We start from the raw sequence: 27,362 nt of genomic DNA, 5'->3' as shown, positions 1-27,362 counted from the left end.
ATGTCATAATTGCACACTTATACAAACACTACAATTTTACATAGTTAGCAGCAACTTCTTTGAGAAAACAGAAAAGCTGTTTTCAGAAGCCTGCTTAGCTTGTATGGATTCTGCACTGTTGGATGGAATTCGTATGTTAAATCAAACCAAAATTCAGGAAAACAGACTTAGTTTAAGCAGCCTGTAAAAATATTCATTAAGTTATTAGAAGTCCCTAAAAGAACAGGCATTAACTGTCACGTGTTTTTACCTGGTTTTCCCACTCACAGGCCCTCAGAAGACATTTTAAAAACAGTTTTCCCAAAGCAGCCGGTTCCATTAAGACTGTTTGTTATAATTTTACTGGTTAGTGTATTATCTTACATTCATGATTAAATACAGTTAATGCAAAAGAACACAGCCATCACTACTTAATTTTTTTAAAAAAATTTTAAAGCCAGCCCTGACCAATCATATTTGTGAGATTACTTTTGCATCTATTTCACCTCAACAGGAAAAAGATTTCTATAAAATTAACATATGGTTCTACCCTGTAAGCACACACTCTCACTTCAAGACGCTGAAAAAAGTATTGGGTTTTTTAGATTACATTGGTTAGACATGTCATCTCAAACTTTTATTCATTTTATTTATTTATTTCTCAATTTCTGTAACTGAGTAGAGGAGGGGAAGAGACACACACACAGCACACATGGCACCACACCCCATGAAATACCTTTCCGTATTTGCCGAAGAGATTTTTCAAGTCAGCAGCTTTTGTGTTGGAAGACAGTCCGCTAACCCACAGGTTTCTAGTTGAACTTCCACTGCTACCACTAACACTGCTTGCACTTCCTGAAACAAGTTTTACAAAACAGCCAAAAAATTAAGGAGTCAAAAGGTACCATGAACATTGAATTGAACTGTTGCTGAGAAGATAAACTTCTCCCGTTACCTTTAAGTAACTCTTTATCTGGTTACCTTTCTTGAAAAGACTTCTATGTAAAAAATACATATGCCATAAGATTTCATTCATTTACCCATGTACTGAGACCAACAGCTTGGCTAACTCATACCCAAAGGACAGAGCTAGAAAGAAAATACAATTCTTTGTTACAAGGCATGCTTTACCTCTCATTTTGATATATACGTTTAGCTCCAAATTCTGGGTCTTATCGGTAACTTCCATTCGAGAAAGTCTTTTCTAGCACCCAACAGTTGTTCCTTATCAGTACGTCTTTACACTGCCCGCATTACCAATGAGATGGCAGAAAGGTAGATAGAGGAGACTTAGTTAATCCTCGCCTCCAGAGCAATGTGGTCTATCTATACAACTTCTTGAAGTATCTACTCTCCACCCAGAGCAGCTTTTTAAAAATACTGCTGGATATAGAACTGGATGCAGCCCACCAAAGTAATTTTCCACATACTACCAAAAATACCAAAGAAAAGCCAGAAAAACATTATGTGCCTGGAATAACCCCCACCTCCATATACGAGCTGTTTCTGCAACAACACAGAACTGAAAACTCAGAGATTCACGTAATCTTATTCCCAACCTCTTTTAGCCTTGTATTATTTAGTTCAGCTTGCTGTTGTTTGCTGCTAAATGTATGAACTGCTTTTGAGTATGTTAAGATGTAGCCAGTCATACAGGCAAGACCAGATCTGGATCTCCAGCTCAACAGTTGGCAAATCCGGTGGTACGCAGAGTTTTAAAAGGTGATTTAACCACCTTGAGGAAAAAAAGTAGTTTTCCTTCTTGGTTCATCTTGATGCACTGAAGAGTCAAACGCAATACATCTCGGTTATCATCAAACTAGGATTACCCTGATAATCCTAGCTATCACTTGATGTATGTGATATATCACTTGATGAACCGTGATACACTTCAAATATCATTAGGTATCATTAAAGAGGCACTATACTGGCTTTGGCTATGTATTTTAAAGACAACATCATGATAGTTACTACTACTATTACATAAGCTACATGAAAGCAGATTTGCTGTGCCTTCATCTGATTTCATTGTAAGCACGTAACTATCATGAAAAGACATGCATCTAGAGAAGACTGGATTATGCCTGCCACAAAACTTTCTCCTCAGAAATTAACTGATCACGTAAAGTTCCGTTCATCCCTTAGCAATACGCAAGAGATTCTGTGACAAAGGTTTCTGGCAGTGAGCTAGCACGCGAAATAAGGAGACACACGAGCTTACACAAAAGCATTTTTTAAACTATGAAGCATCAATGTAACTGGTGACATTAACGTGATCTTGAGCTCCACTCTGAATTTGTAATCAGAATACAGGGGTTTACAGCAACAAATAGAAACTCCAAGGCAGACAAATAGGTCCAACTTTAACGCGCCCAACAGCCACAAGTGCAATTTTGCTAGCAGGCACCTCAGCTGTTATACTTGGTTGAGAGTTCGCTTTATTTAAAAATGAGATAGAATTGAAACCAAGACAACAAATTTCATTGGCATTATGTTTAAATAGCTGCAATTATTTTCCACTTGTTCTGTGTATAACGTCAACCCAAACCACTGTAGGTAAGTTACAGCAGGCTCATCTGAAAATTACACCTTCTCATCAAAATAAAGACTTGGAAAATGTTAAGTGGAATTTGCTCCCAGAAGTATTTTGAAATAGGAGAATATATTTTCATTGAGTCTTTAGAGTAAGTATTTTTGATCTTACGAGGAATCTGGCAGAAAAAGAAAAAACAACCACACAAGCACATACATATAGCTAATGACTACTGTAACTCCAGCATAACTTACTATAGAAGGATGAGTTCAATTACGTAAGCCATTTTAGTACGTGGCAAGCAATTTCTCAAACAGGAAAGCATTTAGTTCAAGACAATACTACCCTAATTTGCAATAGTTACCTTTATCATCCTTTGATGTTGTCTTGCTTTCTTTAGATTCCTTAGTAGAGCTAGAGAAGCAAATTAAAAATCAGAAGAAAATTGAAAATACAGAATTTGGTAAGTGTTGCATTTTATACTACTAATACTAATAGACAAGTTAACATTTCAAAAAAATAAAAAAGGGCTAGGACTGTATATTTGAACAAATGATTCCCTTATGGATTCTTGAACTGATTTTCCCCAAGATGCCTGAAGATCTAGATTTTCTGACAACTCTATTCAGTGGATATATGGCAATCTTCTCCAGATTTCAGGACGGGGACTTGACTTCATTTTGTGTTCTTAGAACTGATAGCTGTTCATTACCATCATCACAAGGACATTTAAAAAAATCGTCAATTTGAAAAAAATAAATAAATGCTGACAATTCGACAATGCAATCAGTAGGACATAGTGTCTATACGAAGATCTTGAATTTTAAAAAGTAACTTATGGCGGTCAAAAAAATCTATAGGCAGGAGCATAGGATACTAATTATAAGATTCTTGCTGCTACCCCCTTAATGTAGAGTGATCTTATTGAATGCTGGTACTCAGTATCGTAAAGAACTGACATAGAAAAACAAACCTCTTTGCTTGACCAGAGGCCCCAGTAGACGAGGGACCTTTCTTCAAAGTATCCTTTTCTTTGTCTCCAGATTCTGCTTTCTTTGAACTTTCTCTGGCTTCCTTCTTGACGGGATCACCCTTCACGCAGTCTTCCTTCTTACCATCTTTATGGTTCTCAGTCATCTCATAGTCCTTGCTTTCCTTCTCCAGGCTCTGTGAAATGGTATCCTGCCCATCCTTTGGCTTACTTGCTTCAGAATCTGTAATTTTCACATTTTTACCTGTTTCTAGGAGGTCATCACCATCAAAATCCAGAGTGATGGCATCTTCAGCCTGGATTGTAACCGATATGTTATCATCCTCAGCTTCTTTCACAGAGGTGTTAGCTTCCATCTCTTCATGAGCCGTGTGATCAGCCTCAGCTAGGCTTTCTTCTGAAGGAAGAGGTTTAGATACTTCTTGTGTACCATCACCAGAACCTGCTTTATCTAAGAGGATTTAACAGGAATAAATATGGCAAAACAAGAAGTTTAAACAATTTCATATGCATAAGCTAGAATAGGACCTAGAAAATACAAAGCCAGTTATTAGCACTGATGGAAGGTTAGAAAAAAACACAAGGTGTATTAACACAAATATAAATCCTTTACCCAGGATCACTTATTCTTCATGGCAAAACACATTTTCTAGAGACAAATACCAAAACATTAGGAGGGAGAATATGGTTCCATCCTGGAGATACCCGTTCTTCATAAGAGGTATCCATTTTCCAGTTTAGGATTTAGTGTTCCAGAAGAAAGTAGTTGCTTTGGATGCTCACAGTTTTGATTTAATCCGTCTTTGAATCTTCCTGGTTCCAGGACTTCTAACCTTCCCAAATCCAAAAGAATTACAGTCTTGGAGAATTTCAGCCAGTCTTCCTTGCTGGTGTTCTTTTGCTTTTCCTTTCCAAGCAGTGGTTTGCCAGTCAAATTAGCTGTACAAGGCTGCTGCAGAACACAGAGGCGTGAGCTTTAATCCAGAGTTCGTAGACAAACGGTTTTCAGTCTTCATCCACTGGGCAGATTTTTCCATCTCAGTCCCGCATAGGCATCTCCAACCGTATTTCTTGGGTTTGCACAGATAAGACACTTCAGCCATAGGGTCCCTCGTAAACACGGAGTCTGTAGTTTTATCCTGTAACTTCAGTAATGTGTTTATTCCATCTTGTGTAAAGTGAGGGTGTTCCATGTCCTTTCTAGTCCACAATATGTAGAATCCTTAAGACTTCTGTCCAGGAAGTCTGTTTGCCCAAATGCATTACATTCCTTCTATAGTTTCACTAATGAGCACAGCTTAAAAAAACAAAAAAGGTAGCCACTCCACAGGTTTCCAAACACTTGTTTTACCATCCTGCATACAACCGGTATTTCTAAGTGACAGTAAGCCAAGTATATGATGGTCCATACATTTGTTGGGTGCTCGAGTTCAGTGTATGGGTGTATCATTTCGCTCAATTAAACATCAGTTACTGCAGTGCAAGTTGGAAGCTTTTGTATGAAGACTTACCGTATATTAAAATCAGTCCTTGAATACTATGTTTTTTTCATTAAGAATCATAGTATTACAACTGCATTATACATCCACCACAGTAACTGATAGGTACTGTAATCGACTCTTAGGAGTAAAACCACTCTTAAGAGTGAAATAAACCCACTGACTGCGATGATTCCAGGTGCTGAGCTTAATAAGGCAACAAGTGATACTTAGTACTGGAGACAAGCCTAGTATTAGTAAAGAGATTGAATATTACAAGAGAAAATTGCCTGTTGTACCAGACTAAAGACCTCTGAACTCTATTAAACTTTAAACATACCTTTCTCATTTTCTTCGTCTTCACCGTCCTGCAATAAAAGGAAGTAAAGACTAAATGTCTCTGACTTTAAAACTTTAAGTAGAACATTTCGTATTTTCCACAGAATTTCTGTCATATGAAGGCAAACTAATGCACTGAAAACTGCTTCCAAAGAAAAGATGATCTAAAAGCCAAGCCTGCGCATCTCCCCTGTCAAATGACTGAAAATGGGTATGAAGCCTCACTGGTATCTATCTGCAAACCTTGCAGTTTGCAATCGGAGCATGCAGATATTTTCTCCCCCCTTCCCCCGCCCCTTAACTCAACAGGACATTTCTAAACTGTCCCATGTCTTGCTAGAGCCTTCAGAATGGCTGTCACGCTGCTGATAACTACTTTCAATGATGTGCAAGCAATCCATCAGTAGCTTTAAAAGCTTAGGACAGAAGCCAGAAACTAGGTAGACTTCCTCCACTAAGTACTTACAAATGAAACTGTGATTTTAATAGGTATTCACTTAATTATCATCAGCTTCACTGAGCAAGACATGCTGTATGAGATGTCCCTTTCAGAAATCAATTCCATGTAACTCAGAATGAATTTCTGAACTTAAATATGTTACAGATATTAGTATTATACCAATATCAAAAATACAACACCCCCCCAAAACCCAAACAATCAGCCCCCTCCCCCCACAAACATTGTCCAAAGGCAAATTTCTACATTAAAACAGGAGTTCTATACTCCTGTATAGGCTGTATATACTGTGTTAGCATTTAGCATAGCCCTCTGAAGTGTTTTTAAGAGAGTTTGAAATATACCGCTTGCTAAGTCTACACACTAAATACTCCCAAATTGTAGACAGAAATTTGCATTTAAATAGCAAATCTTATTTGGCAATCACAATTATCTGCATAATATTAAAAAAAAAAAAAGCCCAAACCTCCTATACCATTTACCTTTACTGTATTACATCATCACATCATCTGACTCAGATGCATGCTGGAACAAAAAGCCAGTCTAAAGTGATCTTTTCCAACTAAACAGGGATGAAAATCAGCTTAGAGCTGATTTGGAACTTACATGGACAGTCGGAAAAGTATAATCTTCTATGTCTTGGCCTTCATTTTCCTACAAGAACGTAAAAGGGACTTGCTCAGCAAATTATTTGTAAGACACTTAAACACTCAGAGAGTCAAGACATTCTGTTAACTCAGAAAGCAGTTAAGTGGATACACTATTGAATGTGTACAGGTGAACATCAATGAGGAGTTCTCATGACTTGCATCTTTCAGCTCAGTGTTCAGATTATGTATGTCACTACCAGTACTAAGGAAAAGGAGCACTTCGGAACTCCAGACTGTGGTAGAATTTTATCAATGCCACATTTGCTTCAGGACTACTCAAACACAAGCCAAGGAAAACAGACAGAAAAAAAATTTACTAAATTACTTTTTAGAGATAAGCTGAAAAACTACTTCTGACTTCCTAGGAATACAAACACACTAAGAAAAATTTACATTTTGCTGATAAAAATCCATGTAAAATACAACAAAGTACCTGACTTTCGGAATCCTTTTCTGCATCCTCTGTTGTCTCTGCTGGCTCCAGATCGTGGTATCTTTTCTTTTCTGTAGATGGCAGTTCTTTAGAATTCAAGTTCTCATCTTCAACAGATTCTTTAAAATCCTTTACTTCATCATTTCCATCTTGATCACTTGCATCTTGAGTCTCCGATTCACTTTCCTTTTGGTGTGAACAAAAAATACCTGGCATAACTAAGGGTATTAGCTATATTCTGAAAAATTCACTGCAAGAATCACTGCTTCTGCAAAATACTGTATCACATTCATAATAAAAATTCATAGCACGTTTAAAATAATCCACATCTTCACACCCTTAGGCATCACAGCTCTGAATACAGCAAAAACAATGCTCCAAATTTTCACATAAATTAGCACAAAGAGAATGGAAGATTTTTTTTGTAAAGCCAAACATTAAACTTAAATACAAGCTGAGGGGAAAAAAATTACATACTTTTATTACCTTGACAAAGGAATCATCTTCTACTGAAGCATCACCAGTTAATTCATCAGCTTCCTGCTTTTTACCTGAAATGACAGAATACGCTAATGAATAGAGCTGTTACACAGAGCAGACTTTCTTCCAATACCGATTATGTGTTGGGCCTTAGTTTACTATTCTCTATACGTTCTAGTTTACCTGAACTGTTTGCTACAATATAACCCTCCCAAAACTGGATACTTGTAAGGCGAGCAGAAAAAACGTCAGCTAAGTGAGCATGAACAATCAATGCTGTTGCATAAACAAGCAGTGACATCCAAGCTAGTGATTTTAATAGTAATCCTTCTACTTTGAGCGACAACGGAATTCAGGAGAACATTACACTGTACATTTCTAGAATTACTGGAGTTAATGAGACATTATGACTTAAGACTTTGGAAAGGCCTTATAGGATAATTAGCATCACCGAGCTATTTAGGTTAGAAGGGACCTCTAAAGGTCCACCTAGTCCACCCAACCTCCTGCTGAAAGGCAGAGCTAAGTTCCAAGTATGATCAGATTGCTCAGGGTTTTATCTAACCGTGGGTTTGAGTATCCACAAGTATGGCAATTGCAGCCTCTTCAAGCCACCTTTTTCAGGGCTCTTCACCACTAGAGGGAACAATCAGCAGAAGAATTAAGTCACGTGAAGCATTCAGGTCTTCTACATATTCTTTACTGTACTAAGGGCAGCTCAATTCCCTTGAAGAATTCTGTTCTTCCAGCACATGCACGCTTTAATAAAGATGCCTCTGTGGAGATGACGACTACACACAGTTCCCTTTGGAACCCACTGCAATTTCTTAATCTTCTGCAAAAGCAAGACCTAGAAGACTAGACATAACTATCTCCACACAAACCACCCTTTGTAGAGCATTCTGTCTCAGATTCATTCTCTCAAAGATTAGCCTGTGTGACGGTTTTCAGTAGCTCAAGGTACAAAAGCAGTTCTGTTAGGAAGTGGCTCTACTGTCTGCTACTGAAACCCAGTGTCAATTCAAGATGCAAATGAGATGACAGTCATGATCAGCACTTAACGCTTTATTTTTGACATCACATCTTCCCGCATCCCTTCATCCTCTAACGAATGGCTAAATCAATTCTATAGATACTCAAAAGGAATTGAAAAGGAAAACATCAGCCTAAGTTTGACACAGTATGGACACCTCTGCGATGCGGAATAGTCAATTTTTGTCAGCAATTCCCATAGCCTTTTCATACACAGTGCTTAAATTGCATTTCAAAGCTGGAAACCGCTCAGCTACAGGGCAAGAAGAGAGACTACTGTTTTGGGTTTACTCAGATTCCAGTTGGTTTTACTCATTTCCCTGGAAGACGGCACTCTGACAGTACTCCTGTACACAGCATACTGTTGATTTGAGGTCAGATGTACGCCAGTCTCCAGGAAAAGACAAATGGCAGAAGTTACTTCTACGACTGCAAAACATGAGGTCTTTAGATCCAAATACATAAACAAGACCTTGGTGCTGATTTTACTTCATTTAAAACCAAACAAAACCTCCCTGGTTTGTACGCGTAATACAATAGATTGGTGAGATTTTGGCATAAAGAGCCAGCAGCAGAGGCGTGCTTAGGGAAGCTAGCTTTCCTCAGGAGGAGTGCACGTACGCTGGGAGGGACAGGTTTTGATAGGCATCACAGCTGATACCTGAAAGCAAGACTAACCCGAATTTTTATTACTATTTTAGTATTCCATGATAAAATCTACAGCCACAGATCTCTTCAATATAAATATAAAGCAGTGAGAAACAGCAAGGATTCCTACACACATAACTGCTCTCTGTTTTACCCATCTCACATTTCAATTCTTTAGTTTGTTAAAACCTGAAGAGACCAAGTTTTTTTCCCCGCATCTCATATCCAACTAAACACACGCAGACACAGGCAAACACAGAGCAGATGCTAGACCTATTTAGCAACTATCTAGCCTATACTATTATCACGAAAGCTATTTAAATCCACTCATTTTGCCTGAGGGAATCTGGTAGGTGAACTAGAACCTAGACTTTATAGGGATAGAGAGGGGGGAAAAAAAAAAAACCACCCACATCAAAGCTACCTGAGGTTAGTCCCATCGTTCTGCAACAGCAGCTAGAGACTTCTATTGACATGTCCTCATCAAAAGGAAGTTATACCTTTCAGTAATGAAACTGTCCGTATCTTTTATTTGTTGCTAAATTAAGCCAGACAGGAATACATGTTTCCATTAGCTTTTCTTTAGTCTGTTAGCCTTTCTTTGCAGAAGTATTCCAAGGCATAAGGAGACCTGAACAACAACCTTCGCTTTTCAGCTTCAAGCCTGAAAGTGGTAGAAAGTTTGCTTCCCCTCTCAGTTCTGTGTTTCAGGTTACTTTGGTCCAGTTAGTCACGCTGCTCACAAGTGGCACTTCAAAGTTTTGATACAGATAGTTTTCAGATGTTGGTACAGTAACTTGCCAAAAACCCAGCATCCACAAAAATGCAAAACTTTTCCACACTGATGCTGGTCCACAATGGGTTTCTGAAAGGCACACTTGACTCATAATTTCACAGAACTAAAAACAGATTGCAACAAACACCTTTCAGGACCTATTTCTGTGAACTTATATAAGACCAGTATCACTTCAAGGAAGATAATTCAAAGTACATTAACAATCAGTGTCGGAACAGCTGAACCTTCTTCAGACAACAGGCACAACAGCTCTCAAGTCACACAAGTTGTCAACCCATAATAAAATTTCTGTACAGGTTTATCCATGCTGTGGCTATTGAAAATGTCGGTGGTATAATGAGCACTCACCACAAATCTGGGTGCCTAACCACATAAATATTAATTTACTTTGGAATAATGGCAGTCCTTTATAAACCATGCTCAATCCCTTTTCTGGTAATGGCAATTGCTACACACAGTAAAATTGCAACAGGCTATTTACCCAGCGAATGAATATTCTTCTTAGAATATTTCTAGATGATTTCTAACCTCTTCAAAACGTTCACTTGATATTATGCAGGTTTAGCTTTCATCTCATTTACAAGCCTTAGCGTAGCATAAGCTTGTTCTGCCTATCCATAGCCCTCTACATGTGATATTCAGGCTACATAAGCATATACAGAATTATAGAAGAGTTTTATTTTGGACAAGTCTTAAACAAACTAGACATCCGCATCTCATGCAGAAGTACAGCGACACACTCGTTATAAAATTTTGGAAGGATCAGTGTTTGCGTTTCTGCTGGTATGCCTGCTGAGACTTCCAACTGGGTTCTGTCGTACCCGATGCTAAAGTTTCATCAAAAACACAGGATGGGAAGCAAAAAGGAGGAAGGGGAAAGAAAATCTTTACAATGGAATAAACTCTTTACAGCGTTATTTGGTTAAGAGGTCTGCTGCAATTTGAATAGTAACATTTGCCACAATATTATCAAAAGTAAATTATACTGCTACATTTCTGTATCCCTAAATGGTATCACAGGGTTACAAGAATATTTAAGTCTTCTACAGTGTCTGCAGGATACTTTGTAAAAACCATAAATTACGAAGAGCAGTATGTACTTCAAAGAGTCAGCTGCTCTCTGGAGAATCACCAACTTGCTGATAACATTTGCCATCGTTTGTAATCACTTGATTAAACATTCATAACACTTTTTAGTTTATCTCATTAGAGATATCACTCGCCCCCACCTTAATGAAATTAATGAGGAAGCATTTAGCCAGATTACTTCCTCCTATCCGAGGGCACACAGAAGCCTTACCTACCATTTGTTGTACACTGTCTATATCTCACTTCAATAAGGCATGATATAACTTAAATTACGAAAAACAGCTTTCCAATATTGGAACCACTGGTGCAAAGTGTTTCTAAAATTCAGCCTGCATGTTATTTTTCAGATGTTGATTACAACTTACAGTATCTTAAATTTCTATCATCCACACTGAGTTCCCATATTTTTAGCTGAATAATTTCCTCCCTCCAGAGAAACATTATTTTCTACACATTATCTACTCATTAACATGCAATGAGAAAGTCTAGTTTAAAAGGAATGTTCTCTTTATAAATAATTTACATATGTCTTTCCTCAAAAGAGGGGAATGTATTCATTTCCTTATAATGTACTCTATCTTGAATAAAACACTTGAGAAAAGTAGGGTCTCAACAATGGTTTATCTTGACAGAAATACTCAAAAAGTTGCAGGGATATTAAGAGCAACTGAACAGCACCGGTCAGATACCTAGAAACAATATTAAATTAAGAAACCTACTTTGTGAGTCAATTAAGACAGGCATGCCTTGCAACATTAAGAGGTTTAATTAGCTGTGCAACCGCACTGTGTGCAACAGCACCGCCCACCCCTCCAAGAACATTTGGAGAAGTCACTTTTCAATCTTTACTGTTTTATTCAGCAACTGCAAAGCAGACCAACAGAACTGGCCACTAAGAAGCAACAAAGCAGCTACATGCCTGCCTTAAAAATAAAAAGACTTCTAAAAGGCAGGTGAACCCAGCTCAGGAAGAAGATTCATTCAGAAAATTCAGTCTGAAAAAAATTGTATTTAGAAATAAATGAAAACTCAGGTAATTCAAGATTAAAATCCAGGCATTTGTACTCGTACCCACAGATCACACATGTATGTAACACAGCTGTAAGACACCTATTTTCAGAGCAGTTGAGAACCCCTAACTTTCTCCAGCAATGATTCACTGGGCAGGAAAACCGATCTCCCTCTAGACAAGCTTGCTGCACAGCACAGTGTTTCAGAAATCAAATTCCAGAACTATGGTAATGGATATTAACAACTCAGAGAGAAGAAGAAATAACGAACTGACAGTTTGTTAAAATAGTTATTTTAATATTCCTGAAGGACAGATAACATCATGACAGATTCTTTCCCCACTCCACTCCCCTTTTGCAGGCAAGCAGTGTGCAGCTTGGTTTTGTGGAGTTTTTTTTTTAAGTAACTAAACAGTTTTGATAAAGTCATCAAAATTATTTGGGCAATAGTTTAAGCCAGCCGCTGTTAGTTGCCTGTGTTTGACCTAAGAAATGGCATTATCAAATTGGAAATTTAATTGGAAACTAGAGAGGTACTTCAGACACAAAGTTACAGGTGTCTAACTAGCCTCAGAACCTTGAAGAGCAGCAACAAGCATCTTTGCTCACATTACATCTCCCAGGTTAAAATTGATTAGCCTAAAATCTCTTCTTCACCCACACTAATTCCAAAAGTTGGCAGAAAAGTAACTGCCAATCACCAAGTTACAATGTACAATTTACACAAGTACAATTACAAGTTACACCAAGTACAATGCCACAAGATTTCTGACTGCAGCTGCTTTAAAGGAATGTGAACATTCCCAAAGCATTTCATGCTAGCAGTAAAGGAACTTCCTCTGGATACCAGAATAAGGAGAGGGATGTTCAGGCTTGAAAAGAACAGCTTTTTCCAAAAACTGTCATCCTTTTACAAAGTGATAAATTTGTCCGTAGGTACTAAATGCCAGGGTGGAGAGGCACGGCTGAGGCAATTAAAGATGGAGCGCTTGGCATTTATTATATGTTTAAGCTTTCAAACTTCAATTGGCAAAATCAACTGATCTCACCTGCACAGCCCCTCTGCAGCTCCTCTTTACCTCAACTATTTAATTAAATTAGCTTCTGGAAAAAAGTGTTAGATTTTTACTAACTTTGCATACAGGGCTGATCAAGGTTTCTTGTTGGATTACAGAATCCTTCCACAAGCATTCTTTAAGTAGTGACACAAAAGCCTCCAATTATAAACTTTCCTGATGAAGAGCCACATGGCTCCCTCTATGTTATCTCACATTTGGGCAAGTCAGTAAAGGCCCTATTTTAAATATCACTCCTTTTTCATACAAGATCTTACGCTGCAGAACTTGGTATGGGATAATAGCAAGCTGCTGTTTATTTTAAGACAGAAAGGTCTACATTCAAACCAGCTTAGTCAAGGCCTTATTCTTCTACTCATAGTGGTTTACAGATGTTTCTTTCCTATCTCATAGCAAGTTGGGTTTGTGTCATTGTCAAAAGCTTGTCACAGTCCAGTAAAAAACTGCAGCATATACTCAGTTGATAGATCAATTTATCAAGCCATCAAAAAATGCTGTTCTATGAAGGTAAGTCCCATTCTTAGCTTCATTCCTATTACTCTCCATTTTTGTCAAGTTTGAAGAAAAAAAAAAAAAACCAAGAGGGAAACCAAATATATCACTCGCACGCAGACACTATTTCCCTCTAATTCAGCCTGCATCAATATTCCAGATCAAGTTTTTCTAACAGACAGTGCTAGGGAATTAAGACATCTCACTTCTTCCACAGACCTTAAGAACTGCAGTAAAACTGTCCACAAAGACATTCAGATCTAAAACCAACAGCCACCTGACAGTTCCATGCTTTTTTGGAAGTGAAACTTCCTTCCTCCCTCCCATTCACCTCTCTCTGGCTGCAATGAGGAGGTTTATCCATTACTCCCACTCTCTGGCCTTTTCTGAGGCTCTGTTTTCTTTGTAAATGAGTATCTAATCTTCCTACCCTCCTTTGTACAGCAATAATAGCTCTGGGGAAAAAAAACCACAAACTATAGGACTAGTAGCGTCATTAATTTTACCACTGGACAGCAGTAAAATTTTAAAGACCCATTAATATTACTACAAAGCTGTGGGGCAGGGGGTGGAGGAAGTAATCATTAGCAAGAGGCCTAGAGCAGTATGTTGGTGAAATCAGTACAAGAGCAACACAGCTCAGTGAAGACAGTGTATAAGCACAAGAAGGATCAAGATAGTAAATTTTAAAACAAACAAAAAAAGTCAGCTGTATTGAACTTAGTTGATGGGCACACATCTCCCACATGCCTTTGAAAGTATCCTAGTAACAATCCAGGGAACAGATTTTTGAAGTGCTAGATTTCCAAGTTTTGAGGGATGCTTTCTGGTTACTTGTAACATCTGTCAGCAGAAAGCATGAGAGAGGGAGATAACATTAGAACCAGCAGTTAACACATAACAAGGAATAGTTTAAAAGAAAGAATATATCCTTTCTTACAATTAGAAGTAAACCAGTAAGATCAAAAAAGATTTTCCCTAGATAAATTAGTGAGTTTTTCTTATTACACACTCGAAGATTAATACAACGTGAACCTCTTACACTTTTGGCACAAAATTTGCTCATAAGACTTCTGTAATCCAAGATGTAATGAGGAAAAACTCTTGAGCCTGCAAAGTGAGCAGGTAAGAACTTCATGAAGGTCATATCTTACTTTGACGTTTACCAGGAGCGTACATTCATACGTAACGTTACGATTCAATTCCACAGAAGAGGTGGAACAGCTACTGAAACCTGCCTCAGGCAGCAGCACAAGTAGGCAAACTACCTTTGCAGAAGTGAAACAGTGTACCTAAACAAGAAGCCAGTTCGAGAACATCATGCACGTCATGATATTAGTATGGACAATAGGAGGATGAAAAGCTGCAGTAAAAGAAGTGTTGATCACAGTAGAAGGAGTAGCCATTTAGAGCTCTACATGAAAAATGCTGGAAGTGTTTCCTTAGCTTCCATGTAGTTTTCTTAAGCATCAGTTCCCTTTCCAGAGTAGGGAATAAAGTAATATCACAGAGGAAAATCAAACCATTGTCAAACAATTCATTCTCTTTCACTCTTCTAGTCTGTCAAAAGCACAGGTAAGTTCTTCAAACTTCCTAAGCAGATAGATTTTATTATTAAGTTCCCTATTCACAGCACCAGACAAAAGCATGAATAATCACTTACAACACAAAACTCAGCCTAAGACAAGTGACAATGGTATAACGTTGATAGTTTCCAAAACAGGTATCTATAGCACACATATGAACGTTCTTAACATGTATGTTCAATCAAGAATGCTATGCATAAAACAGACATTTCCTTTCCCAGTATTACTTGATTATGGATGCTCCCAGAACAACAGAAAACCCTAAAAATCCCCCAGAACCCAAACCTCACAAAACAATATTTAAATACTTATGCAAAAGAAAACAAAGCAAATGCAATCACTGCCAAACAGATTGGTATAGAATTTAAATTTTTAAATAATTTTTTTTCAGAACAGAAAAACTAAAACCTCTTAACTAGACATTTCACGGCAAGCCTTCAGGAAAATTCATATTTATAATCCTGTCTTCAGTTAAAAGTATGCTAAAAACCCACAGAACACAGTCCTCTTCAGACAGTGACCCCCTACCACATATCATTGTACACTCATCACTAGCCTAGGGCAGCACCTTCTCCTGGCTAAACAACCTCTTAGTTCTCCCTTTGCTGTTGCACACTCTCAGACACTACAGAGATCCCCACCCCCTGCACCAGAGCTGCGCAGCAGTTCCTCTACCTGCTCTGCACCTGTAACACTCCATACTCCATGTTCAGGATCGCTGTTTACACAGCATACGTCAAAAATCTCACAAATCACCTACGGAGCCACAGCACACGCAGCACAAGGCTTCAGGATCCCAGGCAGTACAGCCACTACCCTCACAGCACATCTCTTCATCCTCCCATTTTCCATATACATCCAGCACCCCTATACATTGTCTATATACAGTGACTGAAAGCAGTTGAGCAAGGCAAAAGACATCTTACATGACAGAAGTCATAAACAGCAAAGTTACAATTGTATCCAAACTACAGACCACAGTTCCATGCTCCTCCTTTATAGCAATATATGCAACAAAAACTGCTTAAGAATGTAACGTATATCAATAGAACCTAACCTTTGCCTTTGGTTGGTTTCTTGGTGGGTGTGTCAGCCGAAACAGTTATTTCAATATTATCTGGATCGCCTCCTTCCTCTTCAATAGCCTAAGTGAGACAAAAACCACAATTTTTAATGGATTTCCGTGGAAAGCTAGGCAATTTGACTTCGGCAGAAGTCAGAGAGCCAAACAACTATGTCTTCCAATCCCGACAACATTTTCCACAACCACTTCGGGTTAAGCCTTAACACTTCGCGCCGGAGGCGGGGGCACGCCAGGGGCAGCGGCAGCAGTCCGAGCCGTGCCAGCGCCGTTTCCAAAGCACACCTTATCAAGGACCAGCACACTTCTCCTCGGTAACCCAACACTAGAAGGCCACTACGACACCCGCGATGACATTCAGAGCGGCACAGAACCAGGAGGCTGGGCTGCACAGAAACCCCGCGGCGACAGCCAGGCCCGGGACTCACCCCGGCGGCTGCCCGGCCAGCTCCAGCGCCCGGGGCGGCGGGCGGGCCCTGCCGCAAGGCCGCGGGGGCAGCCCCGCCGCCCGACACCCCGGGCCCGGGAGGGACGCGCCGCCCGGCCGGGCCGCACAGCGCCGGGGCCGCGGCAGCCCCTCGCCCGGCAGCGGCGCAGGGACAGGTCCCGCCCCTCACACCGGGGGCAGCCGGCGGGGCCGCGAGGGCCCCGCCCCCGGAGCCAGGCGGCCGGCAGCGGCGAGCCAAGCCCCTCGGCGGGCCGGGCCGGGTCGGGTCGGGTCGGGCAGAGCCGGCCCCCGCGGCCTGTGCCGGCCTCTCACCTGCTTGAGCCGGGAGATGAGCACGGTCTTCACCCCGGTGATGTCCAGGTTGCGCCGCTTCAGTTCCGACTTGAGGTCGATCACCCGCAGGTCGGTGATCTTCTTGCTTTCAGTGGGGGTCGGCGCTACCGCCGCCGGCGCGGCCGGTGCCGCGGGAGCCCCCGCAACGGCGGGAGACGAGGCGGCGGCGGCCATTTTAGAGCGACTGAGCGCGGCAGCTGCACGCACAATGAAACCCCCCCGCCCGGCCGGGCCGCCGAGTACCCGGATGGAGGCCGCGACTGACCTGGCGGCGCGGCGCAGGCGCGCTGGGGCTCACCTGGCCCCGGGACCTCCCCGCGAGAGGTTGGCGGCAGGCGGGGCGGGGCCGGGCCAGGCTGCGCTGCGGCCTTGCGGAGCCCGCCCAGGAAGGACGGGCCGGGGCTGGGCACGGCGCTGGGCTGGGCTCCGGCTTCCGTAGGGAGCGGCGCCGAGCGCTATGAGGTGCCGCGGGGCAGCGCGGGCGGCGGCGGGGCCGGGCGGGCGGTGTGGGGCTGCGGGGCGGGCCGGGAGACACCGCGATGGCGCGGGCTCGTGTTGCGCTGGTTTCTCTTCAGGGTTTGTCCCTGCCGGGCCTCCTCTGTGCGACAGAACCACGCGCAGTCCGTGCGCGGTGGGGGCGGCGTGTGCGAGCGCGAACGCGTTAGCGAGGCCGAGCAGCTGCGCGGGACCCCCGCACCCTCCCCCGCGCACCAGCCCCGCGTCCTCCCCGTGGGCTGTTGGCAGCTGCTTGACTTACCTTACTCGCTCTTGTAACTTGTTAGCTCTTGTAACGAAGCGTTCGCTGGGTTGGCGTCAGGATAATTCTCCGATTAGGGTTTTTTTTTATTCTTTTTCCTCAATAAACGCACAATATGTATTTGCTCTTGGTGCTCCTCTGGTCGCATTAACAAAACGGGTTGTAGCTTCTTGCACTGCTCACTGGCTTCTCGAAGTTTAGGAAATACGTTTAAATTATCGATGCTAATTTTACCTGTTCTAATCAGGTGAGAGTAATTCCTTTAATAAACAGATCCAGTGATTTTAAAGATTAGAGGAAGAACAATCAAAGAAGAAATAGATATATTTGCCTAACAGTTTTTTTATTGAAAGTATTCCAGAAGTACAATACAAATGCTTTAAATTGTTATTAAATAAATCACCTATTGTTATGATTTATTAGACTGTGTTTCTACCACATAATGGAACGTATTACCTTTTAGTTACCATTTCATTCACTTTTTGTAGGAAACGCTTGGTTATTTTGTTAATATTAGATGTTACAGCTGCTATTAAATCCTCAAATGAGGTGGAATCTGTGAACTGAAGTCTAAACCGGTTTAAGTCAAAACAACGCTCTTATTCTGTTTCTTCGTTCAGAAATAACATAGTGATAGGAGAGAAAAAAAATGATGAGGGTTTGCTTTATTTAATAAATCTTGGTTAAGCAACCTTTTGTGCAAGTTAAGTCCTGAATCCTACAGAGAACTGTAACACCACCCTTTTCTTTCTTTTCAAAATGCACTTGACTTATTTAAATAATACTTAACTAGGTATCAGTTAACAATGACTAATATCTATATATTTAAAGTTAAAAGCTAAGCATGCAGAGAGGTCTAAAAGAACAAATTATCAGTTTGGACTGATAATTGCCTGTATGTTTAAGATACATAACGCTGGTGTTGCACTTGGCACCAAAATTGTATAAAGTCTTAAATAAGAAATGAGTATTTATTCTTCTGCTGTCTTCTGCGATAACATTTGTATTAACATCAAGTACATTAGGATTGACTTTGAGGTTAATAAATGAACTCTTTAGCTTAACATTAGGCTACAGAAACAGATTTTTGTGAGCGCTGTGTAATATTTAAAAAGTGCATGAAAAAGTCCTAAATGTATTTCACTTGCATGTTATTTTGAATTGGGTAGTACAGCAAGGCCGTGATCAGGGCTGTTAGTTTTACTGTGATAAGCTGTTGTAGGAACACCCACAAACACCACTGTTTAGGCTCTAGTATTGAGGATGTTTACTGTGTCCAATTTTAGGAAAGAAGATGAGAGGTAACTAATACAGCAGGAACAGTGTTTTTAAGGTGTTCCTTGACTTACATAAGCCTCACACCTTGTTGGTTCTTGTCATGTAGATGTTAAAGCTGTACACTTAACCCAGCCCCCAAATAAAAAAACAACCAACAGAGCCAAAAGTGTCTTTAAGGCCTATTCTCAGTCATCCTCCTGCCTCGGGGCACTGCGAGCTATTATGAAAACAGCCCTGATGGATGTTTGCCTAACCTGTTCTTAAAACCTTAAACACAGATTCCACTCATTCCTCGGGCAGTCAGGTCTGTTCCTTAACTACCCTTTTTTGAATGCCTGGATTAAATCTGGTTTGCTCCAAATTAGCCTTTTTACTCAAAGTGAGTATGAAGGACAGTGTTCCCTTTCTTTTTGCAGCATCCTTTTACATAAACTAAGAGTGCTACCATATTTTTGTTCAGTCTTGTTTTTAGATTAAAAGCATGGATTATTTCCTTTTTTTGATCAGAATTTTGAAACACGTGACCTTTTGTTGTTGCACCCCTCTAGCTCCTGTCCTCTCTTTCTACAACTTCTCAAAGTTATCTTGGTGGTAACGCTTCCGATTATGCATCAGTATGATGTATGACACTTTCAACCTCGTGAATTTGTTGACAGGTTCTGCTAGTGATCCACACTACCTATTGGTTTCTTTTCTGCAAGTTTATTATCTTTTCTGTGCAGTTCGTTGTTTCTTGCTAAGTGCAGAAATCTGCTCGTCTGTTTATGAAATTCCCCCTCGCAATGATTTCTAGTCTTGATTTCTAGAAACTAGTCTTGATTTCTGCTCTTTGTAGCCTCTCAGCCTGCAGGTTATAAGCATAATCTCTAAGCCTTTACCCAAAGATATTACAATATTGAAGTGTATGAGCAATTTTATTTGATATAAAGTTTTACAGTTTGATGGTAAACTACGAATAGTGATCCTCTGAGTACAACAAGTTTTGCATCAGATTTATGTAGGTTCTGTCCAGATCAAATTCCCTTACCTTCCTTATGAAAATGTCAGTGGAACGTAATGTCAAATGCCTCACTGAAGATCTTCAGTTTATTCATGTCTGTGGAACCATAAATGGAAAGTGGCTTGGTTTGACAGATTGTCATGAACAAATCATATTGGTTATTATTTATCACTTTTTTTCCCCAAGTATCTACAAAAATCTTGAATTTGTCCAGGAATTTTAAGTTGACTGTTTTCTAATTTAGTTTGTTTTTTTTTTTAAAGAAAAATGCTCTCTATCCTTTTGTAGTCTCTTGAAACATTTACTAGTTTTCAAAGAGAAGATTGTTTCATACCATTAGGTTCTGAAATTTGTGGTAAAGTTTGGTTAGGAAACAGTGATAGACTTTAAATGAGGAAGTGTTTGGCCCAGATACTCATATTTTAATTACTATAATAAAGACGGAAGTCCAAAACTGTGCATCTGTAAATTCTTTTTTCTTTGTCTTGTATGTGAAACACCTCAAAGTTGTCAACATCCTTAGATTTCTAAAGGTTTTTCCCTGGGCTCTGTCATTTTGCTTTTTTCTGCATGGAAGATTATCCCAGTTTCAACAGTGCTGCCTGGTCTGTTGCCAACCTCACGCTGAAGCATAATGGAGGACCAAACACTAGCTATTTTGTCGTCTTTACGGTTTACTGCAGTTGGTAAAACCTGTGCAGTTTTGACATTATTGGGCTCTGTCAAAATGCAGTGAGGTTCAACGTTTTTAAAACATGAAGAAATCGTTCTTGCCTTTTTTCTGTAAGAAAGACTCCTGGCCAGAGCATTCACCTGGAGGTGAGCAGGCTGTCCCAGTTTTCTCCTCTTCACACAGCAACCCATTTGTCCATATCCCCTTCTAAAAAACCTTCTAAAGTGATGTTGGTTTAAGGAAATGGGAGAGGTTGGGGGTGTGCTGGAAGGTCACCTCCAAATACAGTGCCTACAACAGGATCCGCTCTCATCTGAGACACATTCTTCTTCCAGTCTCTTTATTAGAAAAGCTGTATGCAGTTGTCTGCTTAACACGCTAGTTGTTTAAAAACTAATTTTTGCAATGTGTGTTTTCACTCTTAAATTTAGGTTTTTGTTTGTTTGCTCCAGAAATCCACGTTTGTAATGCAGAATTTTCGATTCCACTTTGGGTGCTGACAACATCAAAGCTAGTTATTACCGCAGTAAATGATGCAATGATTCAGTTCCTTTTTAAATCTAACCCTTTTTTAAAGAGTGCGACATTGGGCTGGTGCTTGATGAACTGAAATCAACAGGAAGAGTCCCTTTTACTTTGAAAGGCACTGAGTCATGTCCCAGTTTTCACGTTACATTGCCTGGTTACTACAATCTCAAACTTGGCTGTTAATAATTCCTGGTATCAATCTTACTATTCAAACCTATGACCAAGCTTACATTTAAAAATTATTAGCTGGTATGTTAGCTGCACAATTCCTCTCCTCTGCAGACAAAACAAGAATGAATAATAGCATTGAGATGTTTTCAGTGCGTGCCTGACAGTAGATACATTTTGAGATTAAGAATCACCAATAATTTAATATGCATCTCTGCTATAAAAAATAGCTTTTTTCTTTCTGAATGTATAGTTTTCTTTTTGATGAATTATTGATATACTGTACAATGAGCAGTCAGAAGAAGGTTGTAGAAGTGAGTTTATGATCTCTTATGTAGTTCATGTTATAATTTTCTACAGAACAGCATGGAGAACAACATAAATCTACTTGTAAATCGAACACAAATATTTTCCTTTATTTTACTACTAAAAGTGTATGCACATGCTAGGAAAAGGCTATTGAATTTCTTAGTGTAGAATCAGATAATTGAATGCAGGATGCTTTGTTTTAAACCTAATTGCCCTAAAAATAGCTGCTGATTCATCACTGAAACACAAAAATATCTTTGGCTCCATTATTGTACAAGCACTAAAAGAATATAAAGGAGTATCTTGTGATCTTTCTATTAACAGGTTGGTGGCATATGTTTTTGATAAGAAAAAGACCCATTAAAAATACCATCAACAAAGTAACTATTTCTAAGTCATTATATATACCACACCTTCTTAATTATATGACAACTTAAATACTTAAAATACCTTGCTTAAAATGTCTTAACTGCTTGAGAACTTAATAGGGATTTGCAAAATTTCTGAGTTAATGTATTGTGAAAATGCTGGTTCTAACCTTTCAAAGCCTAATCATGCTGTATAATGTGAAATTAGTGACTAGTGGGCCATCTCTACCTACATTTTATTGTAATGTAGGGTATTTTGTTCTTCCATGTATCTTAAAAAAAAAAATAGTTACCTGGGTGGTGCATGTTATTTTCCAGAGCTTTTGAAATCACATTAGAAAATTTTCTGTATTTATAATCATTAAATATATAGCATAGACAGCTGTTGAGTTTAACTTTTAACTTTGCAGATGCACCAGGCTTTTCTTGTTCCCTAGCAGCATTTTTTCATAATATAAACCTTGCAGTGTTTTTTTATCTCTTCCCTGTTTCTCTAGTTTTCATTGGTAAGATCTTCATCTGGACTGATTGGAGATGTGACAATTTGTGTCACCCGAATATTAATCCCACAATTTTTGTGATATGTTATGAGGATAATGCAGGAAAACATACTACCACAAGAAGCTTTACAGTTTATTAAGTCAATTCACAATTACTAGTAATGTTAAACACAGACATTTAAATACACGCTCAAGTATGTCCACTGTAAGTCTGCACAGCTACATATGCTGTAAATGTCAAGGGTGGGCTGTTCCATCTGGATTGATACCCTGGCTGCAAGTGATTCTGAGCTCCTCCAGAAGCAGTATTTGTGACAAAGATACATACTCCTGTATACAGGCAGGAGATTTATAAATGTATACTATTCATACCGTCCTGGACACTGCCAGGCTTACAGTTAACAGAGCTTTAAGGAAAGACATCTTTTTCTGAAAGTGTGCAGCTTGCATCTTGGCCACGCGCCTAGTGGGACTGCATTCCAGAAGCTGGTGTTTGCATCTGGAAAAAGCTGTGCCTGGCTTTCCTTGGTGAGCCAGCAAACTGATGCAGCACTCCCGCAAAGGACTGCATCCAACTATGAAGCCGAGCTGCCGAAGGTACCTCGGGATAGGGGTGTGCTTTGATTTGGGGTTTTTTTGCCAAAAATGTAAAGTGCTGTCTCCTGCTGGCTGGCATATTTTGATCTTAGATAAGGTAGTTTCTTCTTTAGTTATGCCAGGCCCTGGGGTGTGCATATAAATGGTTTTGTTTAGCTGTAGTTAGAAGAAGTTGAAGAGTTCAGTATGAATTGATGACACTAGTCTGAAAGCTATTCTGAAATTTGCATTAGTGATTTAAGAATGAATTGATTTAACCTTTTCATTTTCTGTAGCAAAGAAATGTAAAAAGGAGAATCTTTTGGTTTTGTCCAAGGAATCAATAAGCCGTTTTAAAGACAACTGTCCATTTCTGCAAGATCCTAAAATAATGGCAGAAGTAACTTTATCTATGCCCTTTGATATATTTATTAGAAGTTAAAAAATTAAAAAAAAAAGCCCTTAAAAATAACTGACTAGTTTTTATCAAGTGCTCGTTTAAGGGTGAGCTGGCTCACAACTTACTAGGTTCTTATCAGTTGGTAGCCCACAGTGAAACAGGTATTAAGAAACCATAGTTAATAAAGGTCCTAGGAATTTTATCTTTATTTTAGTTTACCCAAGGAGGAAAGGTCTACCAAGTTGTGCAGTTAAAGCATTTACAGATCACCTGGCCACTCTGACTCTACACTGGGAGAAAATCAAGACTGTCTATACTTGCCCTGCATTGCTTTTTAATTTGTGAACTGAAATTTCTAGCCACTTTGTAGCCTCTTGATTTTGTTTTTTAAATGGTCTTTTCAGTTGGTGAGCGTAGTGACGCTGTATGTTTTCTCTGCCAAGAATTACTTTTCTGTCATTTTTGGCATGAACGCTCAAAAAAAAAAAGTAAATAGGTAAATACTTAAAGAGTTGGTGTAGATCTGTATTTTTTTTAATTGGTATTAACCTTTGACCAGCTTATAGAGAACATACCTCTTGTCTCATTTCTTAATCCAGACAAATTTCATTAGCTTCCTCTCATATATGCTATGTTCCCTTGAGTGTCCTGTTAATATTAGTCTTCCCATAATACATATTAAAACCAGCTGGATAAAGTAGTTGTAAGACTACATCGGGAATAATTTTTTACAATAGCATTGAACTCTGCCATCCCCATCGCCCCATTGTACAGACATGTTTGCTTTTTTCATGTGTATGTCATGTTGTGGGCTCTTGGCCATTTTCTTAATTATATAGTTATTGAAGTTCTCATCCTACTGCCTTCTACCTGACAAATACCCAATATATACCAAAACTTTTAGTCATTAACATTCAAGTCCACATTCTTTATATTTTACTCTGCTTTTTTTTCACCTTGTTCCTGTCTTCAGGGTCATTTAATTCTACCCATTTATTGTCTTAAGTGCCACCACCACCACTCTGCAGATTTTTATTGGTATTTTTCAACTTTGGTTCCAGTCATTAATGAAAAGCATTAAAATTGCTTACATAAGCAAACCATTAATGACCTCCATTGAATATGATATGACCTTCTTCCCGGTGTCTGTTGTTATCTGCTGTTGAGCGTTTTGGTCATGCTTCAAATTTTTATACTGCTCCCCATTCTCCCGAGTTTCAGTAGTTATTTTGGATGTGGTCCAATGTCATTGTTTACTGAAGTCTGCCAGGATTGTGACATACTGTATTTCCATGATTTTAAAAATAACCAAACACCTGAAAAAAAAGTATGTAGGAAAAGGTAGAAAATTAATGCTGTATGACCTGTATTGTTGTCTTTATTGAAAACTGAAATGAGTTACTAGTTTGGTTCTGGAACCACAGAAAATCACCTGTGATCCATTTTTCCACCGTTGCCGTTTGTGGGTCTCACTTTTTCCTGTGCTCTCGCATTATGCATAAAGCTGGAAAACTTGTTTATTTTTGTATCATTTATGTGGTCTAGCACCTTTTGCACTTTTGTTTCTACACTTCGACATAATCGGATATTCCTGTGCTTAGTAATCTTTCTTCCTGCCCCTAGAAATATGCCTACCTCAAAAGAAGGTATTCATTGTAGTCTTTCCTTAAAACCTTTTTCCTTGTTTGAGAAATTGTTTCCGTGTTGTTTCAACCATTTTGCTTTAAGGAAATTCCATTCAGAAACTCGTGGGAGTAACAGACTCAAAATGCGTGTTTTCCCCATGACCATTTCTTTTGTAATGATGCATAAAGGTTGTTTAGCTCCTCCAGACTGAGTACCAACTCTTAGTACTGATGGCTCTGGTGGCAGTGCATTCAGAGTAAGATCTTTAACTACTGGCAGATCAGACTGCACCAGTCTTCTCCAAAATACCGAGTTTACATATCTGTTGGTTGCTGACAGTGTAGAACCCTTTCCTATCCTGTGTTCTCAGCTGGAAGTGTTTTGAATATGTACGCCAACAAGGATGAAAGGCGGGCTCTGGGAAAAAAGGCCTCGTGGCTTTTGGCGTGCTTGGGCAGTTATAAACATGCCAACTTTCCGACAAATGAGGGAATTCACAAGGTGATGAAGCAGCGTGGTGGCCGTGTGGCTGGTGGCTGTGCAGAAGGTGCGTACCCAGCCGGGGAAGCTCCTCTCAAGGTATGTTGGCATCAGTAGTGCAGCGGTCAAGAGTGGGCAGGCTCACCTGCTCCTAAGTCGGCAAGCGCCTTCCTGCAGCAAATACAAATTAAATCCCTATTTCTAAAGAGCGTAAATGGGATTTGTGCTCATTCCCTGGTAGCTGCGGCTATTGTCTGGCTGCGGGGAGGACAGGCTGGGTGCAGCTGGGCCCAGGGCCGGCGCAGGGCCTGCCAGCTCCCGCCTCGTCCCGACGGCTCGGCAGGGAGAGACACCTCCCGGTACAAAACTGAGGGGTTTACACAGGATCGAGAGGGAGAACCGCAGGAACAGCAGCAGCGCTGCTGCCACCCAGCCGGGCTGACCGGGGCTGGGGCAGCGGCCTGCCACCATCCCGCCCCGGCCCACGTCCTCTCGGATCATCGCTGCCCGCCCCAGGGCGAGGGGGAGCCCCGGGGGGCGAGGGGGCTCGTGAAGGGTGAGGGAGGGCCCGGCGCTGCGCCGCCGCTTCCGCCCAGCAGGGGGCGAGGCGCCTGCCGGGAGGAGGGGCGCCAGTCGGCGCGGCTGCGCTTTGCGGACTGCTGTAAAGCAGCACCGAGTGTCGCGCTGCGTCTGGGGAGGGAGCGGCGGCGGCGGCGGTGGGGGCTGCGCAACAACAAAACGTCGCCCGCCTCGCAGCGTGTCACTGGGGGCCGGGCGGCTGCGGCCAGGCCGGGGAGCAGCGGAGCCACCAGGGCCGGGCGGCGGGGCAGGGAGCCGCCGAGGAGGAGGCGGTGGCCTCCCGGGCCGCGCCAGGCAGCGACGCGGCGTCCCTGCGGTGCCCGCCGGGGCCGCTTCCCTTCCTCGGGCCCTGAGCGCGGCGCCGGCGGCACCTGCCTCTCCCCGCTCGGCCTTCCCGTCTCAGGTACGGCTGGGGGCCGCCCAGCGCCCAGCGCGGCGTTGTCCGGTGGCGGGTGGGGCCCGGCGGGGGGCGGGGGGCTGTCCCCTGCCCCGCCCGGTGGCGGCCCGCGGCTGCCTCTCCCGCCGGAGCGGCCCCGCGACGGGGGCCATGAGGCATGGGGGGGACCTTCCCGGGGATTTGTTTTTTTTTAAATTTTTTTTTTTTTCAGTGCCTGGTTGACGCACAAAGCGGTATCTGCGCTGCGGGAAGCCGCAGCGCTCTTGGGGTTTGTCTCCTTGAATATTGGTCACGAAATTTCCCTGACGGAAAGGAGTTTTATTTGTGTGCGTAACAGGGTTTGTTATAACGTCATTTGTTTTCTTTGCAAAGTTGGTGTTCTGTTGCTTAACCCGTGTTAAAAATCCGTCAGGCGCTGTTGGCCTGAGGAACGAGGAAGCAGCGTTCATTGAGAGATGTAGGCCAGGATCGCCAGCGGTGCGTAGGTTTGTACCTGGTGTTGGAATGGGCAGGGGGGAAGGAGCTACGTGCTTTTGTTTTTTTTTTTTTAAATTGTCGGTGTTTTGGTGATTAGGGCTGTTTGTACGTTCGTGGAATATTTGCGTCGTTTGAGGAAGCTCTTCCTTCTTGAAATGGTTTGGTCAAATCATAAGCAAGGCCTGGTTGCTGTAGCTGATTAAATGATACCCTTAATTGCTGATACTCAGGTACTGCTCTGAAAGAAGATATAATGCAGGAGGTAAGACCCTCCTGTAATAGCCCAACTTTATTTGATTTTAACGTGTTTCCTTC

General features: G+C 41.0%; 2 protein-coding genes across 11 annotated transcripts in view; one reads left to right on the top strand and one right to left on the bottom strand.

Annotated features, from left to right (window-relative positions):
- SLTM (SAFB like transcription modulator) overlaps positions 1–17,254 on the bottom strand; it is a 37,174-nt gene extending 19,920 nt beyond the window's left edge. For 5 of the 9 annotated variants that reach the window (XM_080396608.1, XM_080396602.1, XM_080396601.1 and 2 more), the window contains exons 1-9: positions 16,911–17,254; positions 16,127–16,214; positions 7,338–7,411; positions 6,861–7,046; positions 6,384–6,431; positions 5,322–5,349; positions 3,486–3,954; positions 2,877–2,926; positions 716–834 (exon numbers count right to left, since the gene is read on the bottom strand). In XM_080396608.1, the coding sequence (XP_080252734.1) occupies positions 716–834; positions 2,877–2,926; positions 3,486–3,954; positions 5,322–5,349; positions 6,384–6,431; positions 6,861–7,046; positions 7,338–7,411; positions 16,127–16,214; positions 16,911–17,105 (1,257 nt within the window). In that variant the 5' untranslated portion in view covers positions 17,106–17,254. The remainder of the gene's footprint in view (positions 1–715; positions 835–2,876; positions 2,927–3,485; positions 3,955–5,321; positions 5,350–6,383; positions 6,432–6,860; positions 7,047–7,337; positions 7,412–16,126; positions 16,215–16,910) is intronic. The other 4 variants (XM_080396606.1, XM_080396609.1, XM_080396603.1 and 1 more) reach the window with 2 other exon arrangements.
- A 22-nt stretch (positions 17,255–17,276) lies between these two features.
- The window catches only part of RNF111 (ring finger protein 111), a 60,956-nt gene continuing 50,870 nt past the window's right edge, over positions 17,277–27,362 (top strand). Inside the window, exon 1 of one of the 2 annotated variants that reach the window (XM_080396615.1) lies at positions 17,277–17,393. In XM_080396615.1, coding sequence (XP_080252741.1) covers positions 17,389–17,393 — 5 coding nt within the window. In that variant the 5' untranslated portion in view covers positions 17,277–17,388. Of the gene's footprint in view, positions 17,394–23,539; positions 26,577–27,362 lie in introns of those variants that run through there. The other variant, XM_080396616.1, reaches the window with a different exon arrangement.

The sequence above is a fragment of the Falco punctatus genome (assembly GCF_963210335.1).
Source record: "Falco punctatus genome assembly, chromosome: 7".
Lineage (NCBI taxonomy): Eukaryota > Metazoa > Chordata > Aves > Falconiformes > Falconidae > Falco > Falco punctatus.
The sequence above is the reverse complement of the archived record's forward strand: the minus strand, read 5'-3'. Positions and strand labels throughout refer to the sequence as shown.